We start from the raw sequence: 15,337 nt of genomic DNA on the forward strand, positions 1-15,337 counted from the left end.
CACACACATACACACATACATACACACACACATTCACACACATACATACATCATCGGGCAGATCTGAGTGTAAATATGCGCGTCTGTTTATTCCCCCCCACCATCACCCCCAAAGGGCAATTCACGCCGGCGAGCGGGGAGATTCATATTTGGGTCAAGGAGGCCAAGAACCTGCTGCCCCTGAAGCCGCACGGGGTGGACGCATTTGTCAAGTGGTACGTCGTGGTCGGACGGCATTAACCCCCCACCCAACCATGCGGGGGGGGGGGTCAGACATGAGGGACCCGGGTTGCTGAAAGAGTTGGGGTTTGCTGTTGTCGATCGCAGGGGCTCGCTCCCCCCCCCTCCCCCCCCTGCTTTCGTACGGGCGGGGGGGGGGATTGATCGGCGACGTCAGGCGGTTGGGCGAGCGAGCCGAACGCTTAACTACTCCGGCCGCCTTACGAGGTGCCCTGAATTTTCCATCGGCATGGGTACAAAGTTGCGTCAACCGGTGCGATGTTCCGACATGGTTAAGCACGGAGCAATGTAAATTAACACCACACGAGAGGTCCTTGTGTGGGTTCAGCAGTTAAGTGCGTGTTCGATACCCACGTAGTAACGCCACTGCCCACTTCGATCATTCGCTGGCAGCTTATTCGATATTAATCGGGCCACTCTTGAAGCCACTTGCCGCGTAGGTTTCTCTTGTGCTGTACGGCTTTCGGCGATGTGTTTTTGGGTTGCTACCGCATGTTGTTCGGCACGTTGTCCGACGTTTCGCTCCATGTGCGTGCTGTCAGCAGCCGGCAGATGCTTTATTTTATCGAGGCAGAATGTGTAGCTGCTAAGTTCAGTTCTTGAAGAAACTCTCAGCACGTGGAGCGTGCCGAACAACACGTGGCAAAACACATCAGAGAGCTACAGCACAACCATGAAAACTTACGTAATTGTGCCTTCAGGAGTAGTCCAATTAATATCTGAAATGTGAAATAATAGAACTGGGCAGTGTCCCGTACTGTGTGGTCTCCAACAAGCAGTTAATTGCTAGCCCCACGGAAGAACCGTCAGGGTATCAATTTACCCCGAAGACAATGTTCTCTATTGAATAGCATCTCAAACATTGCACAGCAGATGCGGCAATCGACTAACACCGATGTAAAATCAGGAATAGCCCGCAGTGTGAATGCGGTTACCAAATTCGAATCGCGGTCCACGTAGTCCAGTTTTTCTGCTGATCGCAGGAAAACACGTCTGCACCTCCGATTAGCACGGTTGGCTACGTACGGTGCGAAGGAAGTTCTACGTGCATACAAACATCACAATGGGCCTTCCGAGTAAAATATAGCGAACTGGAACACACACGGCCAGCAGAGGACCTTCCCTCCTGCTGCAGCGCTGTTGATTGATCTGAATGCAACTGGACATTTTTCACCTTCAAGGTGCTCCACGGGGTTATTGTTACGTGACGCTAAATAAACGCGCGCAAATTCCAGTTGACGTAAATCCTATAAAGAAGTAAAAAAAAGCGTCTCCTGCTTCGCAAATATCCTATTTTTTTACGTAGATAAAAGCCAAACGTATGTTACGCACGAGCTGAAATTTAAATGACACGCGGAAAATTTGATGTGCTTTAATACACGGGCAAGATTGTTCGCCGTGCCAATGTTGATATTGACTTTTGAATCATTCTAGCCTGGTGGCGGAGCACTTTTTCCTCAACCCTAACGAGCTTAGTCAGGTCATCTCCTCGCAAAACAGTTTGGCAACAGTCAACGTGTTTTAAACCCTGAAGCTGAGCGAGGGTCGCGAAGCAGCGACCTGGCTTCTCGGCGATGTGCGATGGCACTTGGCTGCAATCCAACTCCCTTTTTCCAGGTGACGGGGAATGCGTCCTGCAATCTGCCGAGTCCGTACGACGGCCCCTTCAATTGCGTGCAATTCTTTCGGCATTTTGTTTAGCGTAATGCCAGGCAGGGACCTCCCCCACCCCCCACCCCGAATAAAAGAGCACGAGCAGGGTCCGTGCGCGATCAATATTCGCACGTTCCATTATGCTGCGCGGGAAAGCCACGTCCTTCGGGCGGCGATGAAATATTCACGCGTCCCATCCGGAGCGCTCGCACCTCTGTTATTCCAACCTCAATAATTGTCCCCACTTCTAACGCATGCGTTGCGGGGACGCCTTCAATCACCGAACGCTCATTCGTGTGCTTTGCTTGTTCCCTGCCTAAAGCTAACCTGGGGAGCACCTCCAGGTAAATCTCTCAATAACTCAACCAATTGTTTGGGTGATATTGCATTGCCTGCGGTGCACAAAGAAAAATAACAATAAACTCTCAAGGCACTCATCGATAACGCTGCCTTCAACGGAAAAGTATATGATGGACATGTCAGATAATGGACATTTTTGTGCACAGTATATATAGTATATATCGTACGTTATATGCTATATTACATACTCTACGAAGTCACGCTCATTATACAAAGTGCTCGCCACAAATGAACCACAATACCTTGGTGATCCCGTCAAGGAGCGTACATCGGCACGCAAACTCCGCTCATCCTCGCAGCGGCGGCTTTTGGCCAACCATCGAACAAAGATGGTCACTGTATCGTGCGCTTTCAGATGCGCTTCTGTGGCCGTCTGGAACCCTCTTCCTTCTGATATTAGGAAGCCACTTCACTTTTAAATCAGGATTGAAAACTAATTTCTTAAGAACTGCCTTTTGTGTTTAGTTTGTTGTCCTTCCCCCGCACCTCCGATTAGTACAATTGGCTACGTACGGTGCGAAAGAAGTTCAAACATACACACGTATAATGGCCACTTGACCAAAAATGTCACTCATATTATTTTCTGATTACGGCAGTCTTAATGACTGATGTGTCGAGTTTTTTTTTCCTCCACAATTCAGGTCACTTCCCATAGAACGTGTGTAGCCCCTCGTATGCGTCCTGGCTTTTAACGAGCAGCAAATCAACTCCGGATGCTGCCACTGTGGAGTAATGGTTTAGCACACTGGACTTGCAATCCAGAGGACGCCGGCTCTATTCCATCTCCCCTGTTGCGGTAGTTGAAACAACGACCACGTTTTTTAAATCCCCCCCCCCCCCCCTTCTGCAGCTATCTACCCAGAGCAGTATAAAATGGATACACCACAGTTAATTGGGATGTGTTGGGGTTAGGTTTAGGTCAATATTATTGGGGGGCTCTCTAAAGCTCCCTATAATGGAGGCTCTTTCAACAGTAGTGGCACGAGCAAGCAATTGTGGGGATGCACCTTAACCTGCTAATATATAAAAAAAACGATTAAAAGAGTGAGTTTATTTTATTTGGTAAATGGATGCGTCCTGAGCATCGCAAAAACAACCAAAGATCATCAATATTGCGAATAAAGAGCACAGGGTCCTAAGGAAATATTGAGCAACCGACAAAGGATTGGGTAGCCATTCATGCTGACCAACACGACTGCTCTTGCGTCCACAGCTACATCCTGCCAGACCTGAGCCGCAAGAGCCGCCAGAAGACGCGCACCGTAAAGAAGTCCATGAACCCCGTGTTCAACCACACGATGGTGTACGACGGCTTCCAGGACGAGGACATGCACGAGGCGTGCGTGGAGCTCACCGTGTGGGACCAGGAGACGTTCTCCAACCAGTTCCTGGGCGGCCTGAGGCTCGGCCTCGGCGGGGGTAAGACTCGCGCGAGCTGATACCAATACCAACAGCCGCCAATCGCGACTAATTGACGGTGACGTCGCCATAGCGCCTGTGTCAGGCCACGTGCACTTTGAAGCCGTGTGAAGTGTCGAAGGCTCACTGACAGGTTACGGCGCAGACCCAGGTGCTATGGGTTGACTGACTTATGTGACTGGTTGATCCACCAGCTGTGCCAACTTTCTGCATTTTAGCCGCCCGGCGCTCCGCTCGTTGTTGTGAGCGTCGCTCCTCTGCCCTCCATTGTTGTTGGAAGGCGACTGCCTCCTTGATGACCAGTAACGTGCTTCGCAAAGCCGCGCGCGTACACATGCACAGGGACTCGCGCACTGGCACATGGGTGGTCGGGGTTGCTACCTTGAACCTGTTCCCAGGATTGGTATAATTTTGGGGTAGCTGTCACAAGCAATTCTGTAAATTTTCCCAGGATGTTAGGTCCTGGTTTTCATCAGTTGTATAATAATACACCCCAATGATGGTATTGTGCCATATTACCTTTCCAATAATGTTGGTTTTTTTGTACAGAACAGGCAATTCCACGAGGCCATTTGTAGGGAACATTTTTTTTCCTGGGGGCTGAATAGGACTTTCCAATAGCTATTGGCAGGCCACATTCTAGCATGCACCTCACATTTACTTCCATTGCATGAAGAGGCCCTTGCAGTAACAGAAGTGGCTTGACAGTGACCTGTTGCCAGGTCAAATATTCCTCTCCAGTAGCCAATTAGTGTAGGAGAGATGCTTGCAGTGATCAGCCCATCACTGGAAGATGCAGTGATGGGCCAAATCGGACTTGGCAATACCTTTGGCAGGTATCCATTACGACATGCACTTTGGTCACGTAAGCTATTCCAAGAGACTCTTGCCATGACAGAATAGAAGGGACTAAGTGCACTGAAACTACACACACAGCATTACCAGGTCAAATACTCCCCTCTATTACCAAATTAGTGCCGCTAAGATGCTCCGTGTTAGATAATTGTTTGCGGGCCGTTGTCATGGGTTCCCCTATCTGTACGTTCAGCGGACTGCTCTGTCTTGATGGGGATAATTGAGCACAGGCAGAACACAGAAATAGACTGACCGCTTCCGACATGTAAATTGGACTCGCAAATACCAGTGCTTCTTGTCTGTTTACCCAATTATATTCCAAGTGTCCTATTGGTGTCATCTTTCAGAGACAAAGGGGGGATGGATGTTAAGCTCTGACCTCTGAGACCATTTCCATCATAAATGTTTAATGAATTAAAAAAGATCAACCCACACAGGGTTGTTTTTTGTTGTTGTTGTTGTTGTTGTATCAATTCAATGTCTGGTGTCTCGATATCAGTAGTGCTCTATTGCCATGTCCTGAAATAACTTGGGACGTGATTTATAATGCCATGTTCGTTTAATTGTATTGTCGTTTATCCTCGACACTTGTAAAGACACGAACAGTTAGTTATGGTGGACTTGCCATCACATTCTGGTGGAGATAACATTTTGTCTGTCACAACAGAGTAGGCTTTACAAGATTTCAAAATATTTTGATGAAGGATTATTTTAGTATTTTACTCCATTGTAATTCCAATTGTGCTATCGGTATCACGTGAATTGCAGAATATATTCAGAAATCTCGCAAAGCGATGCAACCCTATATGTTAAAGCAGTGGTTCTCCATTTCTCTTGGCTACTGTAGCCCTTATTGAATTTAGTTTTAACTGAGTACCCCCATCGCTGACCCAACGTGGTGCCGAGAAACAATGTATGCACAATGAACATCAATATTTGAGCCCATTGTCCATTTTGTGACGTACCCGAACTAGCTCGTCACTTAAAGTGAATAAAAAAAAGACGGAGGCTTTACATGATGTCATTTGTTTGCACTCGCTGGTTACTCTTGGACACCCGCATTGTTTACGATCAATGAGTTTAGAATGGTATTTTGCGTCGTTCTTGGTTACTATGTGGATTTAAATTGTATCGTAGTTATTTTATATTGGCAGATTCATACATGATTATTCATCAATGACTCGGGTATTGTAGAATTTTACACATTTGTAGTGGGTTCGAATTAGGTGCACACACACACATCTTGGAGGCAACACTATTTATTAAACGGTAAGTAATATAACACTACATGAGGTGATGACCACCTTCCACAACTCACTAACACTCTGGAACACGACACAGTGTGGACCAGGCAGCCAATGGCAGCCAATGGGCTGCCTGGTCCAGGACGACGACCCGGGACTAGAGGACCGATGATATCGTCTTCACTTCGGAGTACAACAGCCACCGCTCTGCGTTGACACCACGCTTATATCTGCTCTGCCCAGGCCACGCCTCCCTTCCCAGGCCACGCCTCCCTTCCCCCACCTCAAGGGAAGGTCTGGGTCCCTCCACCACGTGACCCCCCAGGCACCCTCTTGGGGCCCCCAGCCCTCGTACGGGCCGACACAGTAGTGACGTCTTATGTCACTGACGTCTTATGTCACTACCTGCTGGGATATTGCCACATACGCCCAGGGGTTCGCGTACCCCCGGTTGAGAACCACCGTGTTAGAGAATGGCCTGCAGAAGCACATTTCACAGAACTACTAATGAGTCCTTCAATAAACCTTTTTAACATTCATATTCTTGGTTTTTTCGGTAAAGTCACGTAGAAGGGAAACAATAAAATAACACAAAGATAAAAAACAATACAATTCTCACGACGTTTCGACTGCAACACAAGCAATCGTCATCAGGTGTGAAATCCATAGTAAGAAAGATTTGAAAAAAGTGGCGTTTTTTTCTTAACGTCAGCACCACGGACAGCGATTTGGCAGTTGTTCAGATGGACGAGTCCATCTATGTTCGGAAAAGAGTAGGGGGGAGATGAAGAGAATGGAATGCGATCTGAAAGTCACCGTAAGTGTGAACACAATCAATTAAGACCCGAAATGGTTTATCAAATCCTTCCAATGATTGATAAGCCAGAATCCATCTTCTCGGTTGAAATTGTCTCTGTGTTTGTATATGTGGATAGCCTCATGAACGAATCTCTCATGGGGTACTCCAATTTCCCATACACACTACGATAAAGATGTTCGCACATTGCAGTCAAATTGACATTCTTAATTCTCAGAGCTAGGATTTAGTCAATCTAAGTAATTTTTGGAAAAGAGTTTTTCTTGTGGAGTCATTGGTGACCAGTCTGAGACTGCCAATTCACTACATTTCAGAATCTGCTTGAACAACGGGTGGCTGCAAACTGGTCTCAAACCAAGGACCTCGACAGAGCTTGCTCGGTGATCTGACCCCTGCGTTACTCGGCTTCCTCTCAAGACATTTCATTAAGATGTCGTTTTCTTTTCGCCGTGTGTAGGGATGAGCTACGGCAAGCCTGTCGACTGGATGGACTCACGGGAAGGAGAGGTGGCGGTGTGGCACAACATGATAACGCGTCCCGGCGAGTGGACAGAAGCCCTTCTCCCGCTGCGACCAGACATGGTCAAGTCTAAGGCCAAGAAATGAGGGGGAGAGGGGGGGTGTACCCTGTGCACTCATCTCCCTGTGGAGAGGGTCAAACTAGACTCAAGTTCTGGCACAGTGCACTGGAAACCTAACAATTACACTGGCTCGTAACGAGATTACGCAAAACAGCAATGGATCTGTGGGGGCGTGGTGCATTGCCACTGTTGTTGTTTTTCTGCCAGTAAATTGCATCGCTCTACAGTTTTTTAAATGTGCAGGAATGTTTGTTTTGTCCATTTAACTAATTATTTTAAGTTTGTTCAGATATCCTAGAAAATGTAAACTACGCCCCGACGTTAATGGGGAAAAAACAAAGAAATCATAAAGTAAAAAAAATATTCCAGGCTTAAAGCGGCAATCTAAGTGAGCCTTTGTGTTAAAAATGAATGGGAATGAGCACAGCGTGTGGGCACATTCGTGCAAGCAGTTGCACTCTGTGAAATGGTGCCATTAACTGGGTAATGTGCAGTAATTGGAATTTCCTTTTCTCCCCATCATCTTCATATCAAAGACTAACAGTGCCAATGTTCACTGAACTGGGTTTATAGTACCATGCCACTATTGTGTTAGCTAACCATGTGGTGCGTGCACATACACACATGCTCGTAATAAGTGGGTTTGTTCATATGGAAACGTAAGGCTTGCTTTTAAAATGTTTAAATGCCCATAAATGCATTTCAAGGCTTTTTGCTTTATTTTATGTGTGTTGCAGGTGGTCAAGTATGTTTGTTCACCCATGAGCTTGCTTGACAGGTAGGGCCTGCTGTATAGGTAGTGCTCATCCTTTTCTTGACGTTTGACGCAGCAAAGGGATCAGTGCTAGGAGCAGAAATCGTTTTGCATTGTAAAAAAAAAAGTTGCTTCGAATATTGCTGGGTTCTGGTCATCGTCTATGACGCAACATCAAAATTTACAATGAGAGCAGCCGCTCACATTTTTTTTGTTCAAGGAGTTTAATGTAGAGTAATTAAAAATGAGGTTTAATAGAGTAGGGGGAATGTTGGATAATTAATTTTAATTGTAGGCTTAATAATACATGTGTTTATAGGTCTGTTACACGAGTTTTAAGTGGTTTGCTCTTTTGGGATAGGTTAAACACGGTGCTTTCTTCGCAGTGTCTGGAAAATATGGAAATGAATGACAAGACATTAGCGACTGGACGTTGGTTGTTATGAAGCAGGTTTGGCTCAAAATGTGATGGTACGTGTATGTGCTGAGGGTCGGAGAAGGTAGATGGTCAGAAATGGCTTGCGTAGCCAGGGGTGGATCAGGCGACGAGCTTAACATAAAGGTCTGTGGACTATGGCGATCGTATGCAGCAGCAATTGCCACTTGAGTGGGTGCGAGAGATTACAGTTCTGCAGGGTTGGGGGTCATGCCGGTCCCTGTGAGGAGAGGGCAGATGTGGGGGAGGGGAGGGGGGGGTATGCGTGGAAGCGAAGGTCAATTGAATGGTCAATTGTATGTCGATGGTTGCTTGATGGGAAAAATCGCTGCAGGCTTTGAAAGATGAGGTCATTATCAAGGCTGAAACTGAGAATGGAAATAAGACAAATAATGATTTACGTGAGAAAAACACGATCCAAATTATACATGTGAAGAAACAACTGGCAGAGGTTCAGGGGAATAAAACTTAACAGCGAGCAAGAAATACAGAATGCTAATGCTTTGGCCATTTCTCCTTTGACAAAACTAATGAGGAAATTGGAAAACTGTCTGCGATGAAATAGGATTCTGTTTTATAAACATTGCCCCCTTTATTTGTTGTTCACAACAGTGCCGTACGTTTATCGCGACAATATTCTATGCGCCTGCCGTTGAAATCCGTTCGGTTAAGCACCGCACTTTCTGTCTTTCTCATTTGCTTTTTTCTGAGATACTTTGTATGTATATGGTATTGGGGCATCATTTCAGTTTTAAGAAATAATGTATGCTCACAGATATCAAATGTAAATTGGTTGAAATGCAATGATGATTTGAAAAAAAATCTAAATAAAGGACTGTGGTTGTGGTGTAATTCATTCCAATGGTTTTTTTCTTAAAATACCACCAACATTTTTTTTTGCATTTTATACATATGAAATTGTGAAATTGGCGTGTTTTCTGTTTTTAAATCCAATAATGAAATGGTATGTTTGTAGAACTTATTTCGCACAATACGTGCTAATCGGAAGTGCGGATGCTCTTAAGAAGGGAAAATGTTACAAACATGAAAGCCACAACAAAAATTAACAACATCCTGTCCATTCTATCACTGCAAATGTGAATAATTTTCAAACAGAATGCTTCATGTAACAACAAACAATCGCCGCTTGGTAACTACAACTCAAGTAAACAAGGTTCAGTCCTTGAAATATAAATATATCTTTATTTGCACGGGAAAGCCTCAACAAAACCCAGCATTTTCAAAGGGTCCTGTTTTGCAACTTTAGTTTGTGTAAAATATATTGCATGCGAGGACACACGATAGTGCCTGTAAAAATAAAAAACCCAAACAAAACGCCACGAGTGACAAAGCTCTACACAAATAGGTTCTAAACCTCAAAAAACACGTTCGGTGCTACATCTTGTCGGAGAACATCTCCACAAGCACCACATTTTAATGATCCTGCGTCCCCAGTTTCAAGTTTGTTTTGTTATACCAGGTGAGGAACTCACGAGAGTCGGATGCATCTCATTTGCAAGAGCGACCTGGGGCATTAGTCTACCAGTAGGAGGGCGATGATTGCTGCGTGTAATTGCAGTGTAATTTTCCAATTTGGCAAAATTGGACCCTGCTGCTGCCGGTACACAATGGCCTATCATTGCGAATAACATCTGGGGATATTTAGCTTCCACACTGAAGCATACTGCGCATTGTATTGTTATGGTTAATACACCTGCAGTGCTATTCAAGGGTGGCCGCTGGATTCTCCCCGTGAACCTCTGCGACAAGCAGCGAACAGGCTATTGATTACAGGTGTGTACCACCACAAAAGGCACGCCTGCCTGTGTGTGTGTATATGCGTGGGGAGCGGAAGCGTAGCAGTTAGTGCGCTGCATTATGAACCCGGTGACCCAAGTTCGATTACCGCTCACGGCCAACACCAGTGACGATTATCTGAACAGGTCTTGGGCCTCCCCTAGGTTGACTCTGCCTGAAATGAGTACCTGGTGCAGTGTGTAAGCATCTCCACTGGGGAGACAAATTTGGTCGGGAGTGGTGCTGGCCACCCACCCCCTCGTCTATCGTGCCAGCCTTCATAGGTGCTCGTTAACAGTACTTGCCCCAACAGTCTGTTAAGGCTAAATGGGGAATCTTTTGTTTTTGTCAGTACGCAATTCAATAGTGGCCGGTGTGTAAATGTATCGGTGGGGCACGGAACCCCATGGGGGTGTGGGATGCAGGGTAAGGAAGAATGAAGAGGGAAGGAGGTGAATGCTGTTTATAATCTCGATAATGTAGATGTTCAAATGTTTTTTTTATGTTTTATGAGCTGGGTCCACCAGCCCCCTTAATAACAGGCCGCTACTGACGACTGGTCCCAACTCGAGCGAGCTAAGCCTCCATTGCCTCGAATGTTCTCTACCTTGGTCGCTGTCTCTCCTATCAGATGCTGCTGCTGATGTTCTTCATCTCGGAGAGGACTGTGTCCCTGTAGGTCTTCGCAAGGCTCTTCATGTAGCTCAGGTGCTCTCCAAGCCGAAACCCATGAATGGGCTCCTCCTGCACGCAATGTGCACCCGGGCATGTGTTTGGGGGGAGGGTGGGGGGGGGGTGAAAAAGGACATATATAAAATGCATTCCTGTAATATTTTTTTGTATAAAGGTCTACATAAAAGAAATGAAAGATGTATGACAGCAACGTTCGAATTTTTATAGAAAAAGATTAGCGCACGCGGGCATGGCACGATGCCAACAAATGTATCCTAAAGGTCATCTGTCGTCACATCATCTTCACTACACTCCTGTAATTTTTAAACAAAATGCCACCCTTCACAAATATATGCCGTGGATGCACTATCTGCAGTGGCGCTCGACACTCTGCCGCCGGCCAGTCACGCCACGCGCGACGTCTTCATCTCACTTGTCTCCTAGCGCAATGGATGTGGGCAACCCCTCCTCCTATCTGGGTGTGCTCTACACTCGTGTTTCTTTAAATTCCACTACCTCTGCCTTCCCATGGCTCTCCGTTCTAATATCCTCCTTTAAAGAGTAAATTACTGTAATGGGAATTGGACGTGTCTTCATATCGGTGAAAAAATTATTATTTGAATTACGGGGGAGGCACTGAGGTTGGAGAATCGCCGGTAATGTATCAAGTTTCCCAACCTGTGTGAAACTATTCCATTTTACTTAATTTATTTTGCCTTTTCTCCCAAATTACATCTCAATTGTGCTATAAGTGTCATGTCACGAGATGAACCCAATTAAATGTGAAACTTCTTGGTTCTTTCGGTAAAGTCACGTAGAAGGGAAATAATAAAATAATAAAAATAAAACATAATAAAACAAAAAGTATCCTCTTCACCTGAGGACGGCTGCTTGTGTTGTGGCCGAAACGTCGTGAGAATTTTTATTTCAGTATGTTTTATTTTTATTATTTTATTAATTCCCTTCTACGTGACTTTACGGAAAGAACCAAGAAGATGAATCCCTGCAGTCACGAAAGCTTTAAATCGAAATGTAAATGTGAAGCTCTTGCAAAAAAGCAGTGCATCACTCCATGTTGGAGAACTGCCTCGAAAAGCTGTTGCTCAACTATTTACCGTGAGGTCCCTTCAATTGCTTTCCTGAGTTGAGATGTATCGACTCTACCCATTGCCTTTCTATGTCGTCACATGGAAATGAAACCAGTTTGAAGTCCTCAGAGTTGTACGTATGCTGGAATAATGTAAAACAATGTTTAATATTGCATTTTCTGTGAACAGTCATTGTAAATCCAGTTGAGAACATTAACTTGCTGAATTTAAAAACCTGGTTTGACTTAAAATGTCTGCAACTCAGACGTGGCAGTGCCAGATCAGTGCCAGATCAAGATGATATTTTCCCTCTGAGCCACCTAGCCACCTCAAACTACGTATTTTTTGTTGGCTGGATTACAGGCCAAGGACAAGATATCATCATGCCCAACGACAAGAATGGCACCACGCCTAATCACTGCCTCCTTCCACTAGATGTCACAATAGTTGTAAGTCAACACTCAATGCTCTTTGGTTCTTTCGGTAAAGTCACATAGGTCGAAATAAAATAAAATCAAACAAATCACGACGTTTCGATCGCAACACAAGCGATCTTCATCAGGTGGGACAACCACAGCAAGAAAACTGCTGTGGTTGCCTCACCTGATGACGATCACTTGTGTTGCGATCGAAACGTCGTGATTTGTTTTATTTTATTTCTACCTACGTGACTTTACCGAAAGAACCAAAGAGTATGCATTCCTGAGGTCACGAAAGCTTCAAATCAAGATTCAACACTCAATCTTTAACCTCTGCTCATTTTGCATTCCACCATCTGGTTTTAAGTCCTCCGTGTCTCTAAGCACTGTTTGGCATTCCATTGCGTGCCTCCATAACGTGCCCTCCTCTGTCCTGCACGTGTCCCAGCTCGTTTTACTAATTACATCTAGTATACTTTATTGCCAGGTTCTATTAAGATTATCACCGTTCTATTTCCACTTGGCACAGGCTGGTTGGGGTGCAATTGCGGTTTAAATGCCGACCCCAGTGGGGGTGGCACTTTGACAAGACCTCACTTATCCGTGGCGTGCGTATCCACTGTGAACGTGTGGTCCACACTCTGGTTTATTCGGTAAAGTCACGTAGGTAAAAAATTGAATAAGTTAAAAATGAAAACTAAATTAAATCACGACGTTTCCGAAGCAACACAAGCATCCGTCATCATTGTGTTGCTTCCGAAACGTCGTGATTTAATTTAGTTTTCATTTTTAATTGATTTTATTTTTCTACCTACGTGACTTTACCGAAAAAACCCAAAAAGTATGGATCCCTGCAGTCACGAAAACTTCAAATCTAGAATTAGTGTGGTCCATACTTTATTTTCATGGTGCCTGAGCACAGAAGCAAAGGCCCAAAGGAGCCAATTGGCCAGCAACAAACAACACGAATGAAATTGCAATGGATAATTGGCAATGCATTTCTTGAATGGAACAAGATGTTACGGACTTGGAGAAACGAGATGGGAAGGAATTCTGAAGTTGAGCAGTGTGAAGACAGAAACAGACGGAGAGGTGTTTTGTTCATTGAACACGGTATGGATGAGTTGAAACAGCCAGTATGATAGACCGAGTCTTCAATATGGGTGGAAGAATCAATGAGCGAAGTTCACGGGCAAAGTGACCACGTTGGAAGCGATAGAAGAGCGATTAGGGGGTGACTGATCACTGTAAGTGCTGGATCATCAATCAACCTGTGTATAGTTTGTTGCCCTTCCCCCGCACCTCTGATTAACACGCTTGGCTATGTACGGTGTCAAAGAAGTTCAACATACATACAACCTGATTGCTTTACTTTAAATTCTAACAATTCTACACGTGCTGCCCTCACCCTGAGAAAGATCTGTAGGTCCTGGCTCTGCGTGTGCTGCAGGATGCGAGGCTCCAGGTGCCTCAGCACGGCCAGGCAAGTATAGAGCTGGTAGTCGGGCCCCAGCGCCACGCACACGCCCACGTACGCGCACACCTCAGCCCAGTCCAGGTAGTTCCAGAAACACTGGCTCAACCAATGTTGGCAAATCTAATCGGACAGACATTTCACACGTAAAACGCATCAGCTATTGTATGAGAGCGTAACAATGAGTAAAGAGAACACGCATAAACAGTGTTTTTAACCAATCGTGCTGTGTCCGATCATGAGAGAAAGTATCCATTTGCATCTGTTGGGCAGTAGTACAAGGATCTGCAAACGGATATCGCAGATATTTCTGAGATCTCTTCCAGGGACCTCTGTTACGCACAGTAGTGTACAACACTCTCCCACCCACCCTGCTCCAGAAAGGAATGTTGCACAGCCGGTGAAACTATACATTTTTTATAATTAGAGCTGGAATTTTGCCGCATTTAGTGCGATACCGAATTTAATGTGGTGCCTTTTTTGTACATTAATCGGAGAAAAAACTGACACAGTGACTCTACTTGAAAATTCAGTTTAGTCACAGATCGCTGCGAGGATATGAACCCAGAACATTCGCGTTGCCAGCTCAGCAATCAGACCTTTGAGCCATGTTGTCACCTAAAGTAAAGAGACTTAATAAATCTCCAACCGATGTCAGTTGTGACTTTGGTAAATATTCTATTGTGAATGGGACATAACTCTGGAACTCAAGTGCAATATTTTTCATGCTCCACAAATTACCAATTTTTTTTCTTCTCAAAATAAAACCGACAAATAATACAGACATGACACACTTATTTACTTATTGAAGCACAGCTGTAATTAAAGTGCTATTAAACATTTCGAAGCAAGTGTCTGAACGGCGCAGGCAGTGGTTAGACCGTATGGCTCTCAAGTGGATGACCGCGAGTTCAATTCCCAGATGTGGATTGACTCGGGGTTGATAAATGGAGTGCCACTGGGAAATCAACAGTGGCTCTTTGGATAGGCGTGCGCCGACATAGAAATGTAAAATGTGCCCTGCGAGCTTAGGAGCTATTAAAAATACGAGTATTGGCCAGCATGTATTTGAAAAAGAGACTCTCATTGACTTTAATTAATGGTAAAATATTAACAATAGCATAGACATAGTGTGGTCTGTTTGCCGAATTACCCGTGAGCTTAAACATATTTGTTAGACCTATAGAGTAAAGTGAAAAATTGCGATAAAGCAGCCAAGTACGTGTGTAACCCTTTTTTTTCTCGCAATGACAGGCATAAATGCAAAGTCAATGTACGGATCCAACAGCTTCAGCCGATAAACTGCATCATGCGATTACAAGCGGGCTCCTTTACCCGACGGCGGGAACATTTGACAAACGAAAGAGATTGCAGGCATACTCTGTGGTTCTTTCGGTAAAGTCACTTAGTTAGAAATAAATTAAACTAAAACAAATCACGTTTCGAAAGCTTCAAATCAAGATTGCAGGCACATTTCCAAGCACTGTATTCAGCAGCAAGGCCTACTTCGCACAGCGCTTCAGGGTTT

General features: G+C 45.0%; 2 protein-coding genes across 9 annotated transcripts in view; one reads left to right on the forward strand and one right to left on the reverse strand.

Moving 5' to 3' along the window:
• The window catches only part of SYTL2 (synaptotagmin like 2), an 81,177-nt gene extending 72,075 nt beyond the window's left edge, over positions 1 to 9,102 (forward strand). For all 8 annotated transcript variants that reach the window (XM_078877279.1, XM_078877280.1, XM_078877283.1 and 5 more), the window contains 3 exons: positions 116 to 215; positions 3,467 to 3,672; positions 7,046 to 9,102. In XM_078877279.1, the coding sequence (XP_078733405.1) occupies positions 116 to 215; positions 3,467 to 3,672; positions 7,046 to 7,194 (455 nt within the window). In that variant the 3' untranslated portion in view covers positions 7,195 to 9,102. The remainder of the gene's footprint in view (positions 1 to 115; positions 216 to 3,466; positions 3,673 to 7,045) is intronic.
• A 440-nt stretch (positions 9,103 to 9,542) lies between these two features.
• TBC1D32 (TBC1 domain family member 32) overlaps positions 9,543 to 15,337 on the reverse strand; it is a 51,991-nt gene continuing 46,196 nt past the window's right edge. Inside the window, exons 33-34 of the mRNA XM_078877291.1 lie at positions 13,744 to 13,932; positions 9,543 to 10,900 (exon numbers count right to left, since the gene is read on the reverse strand). Coding sequence (XP_078733417.1) covers positions 10,784 to 10,900; positions 13,744 to 13,932 — 306 coding nt within the window. The 3' untranslated portion in view covers positions 9,543 to 10,783. The remainder of the gene's footprint in view (positions 10,901 to 13,743; positions 13,933 to 15,337) is intronic.

The sequence above is a fragment of the Lampetra fluviatilis genome, chromosome 47, assembly GCF_964198595.1.
Source record: "Lampetra fluviatilis chromosome 47, kcLamFluv1.1, whole genome shotgun sequence".
Classification (NCBI taxonomy): Eukaryota; Metazoa; Chordata; class Hyperoartia; order Petromyzontiformes; family Petromyzontidae; genus Lampetra; species Lampetra fluviatilis.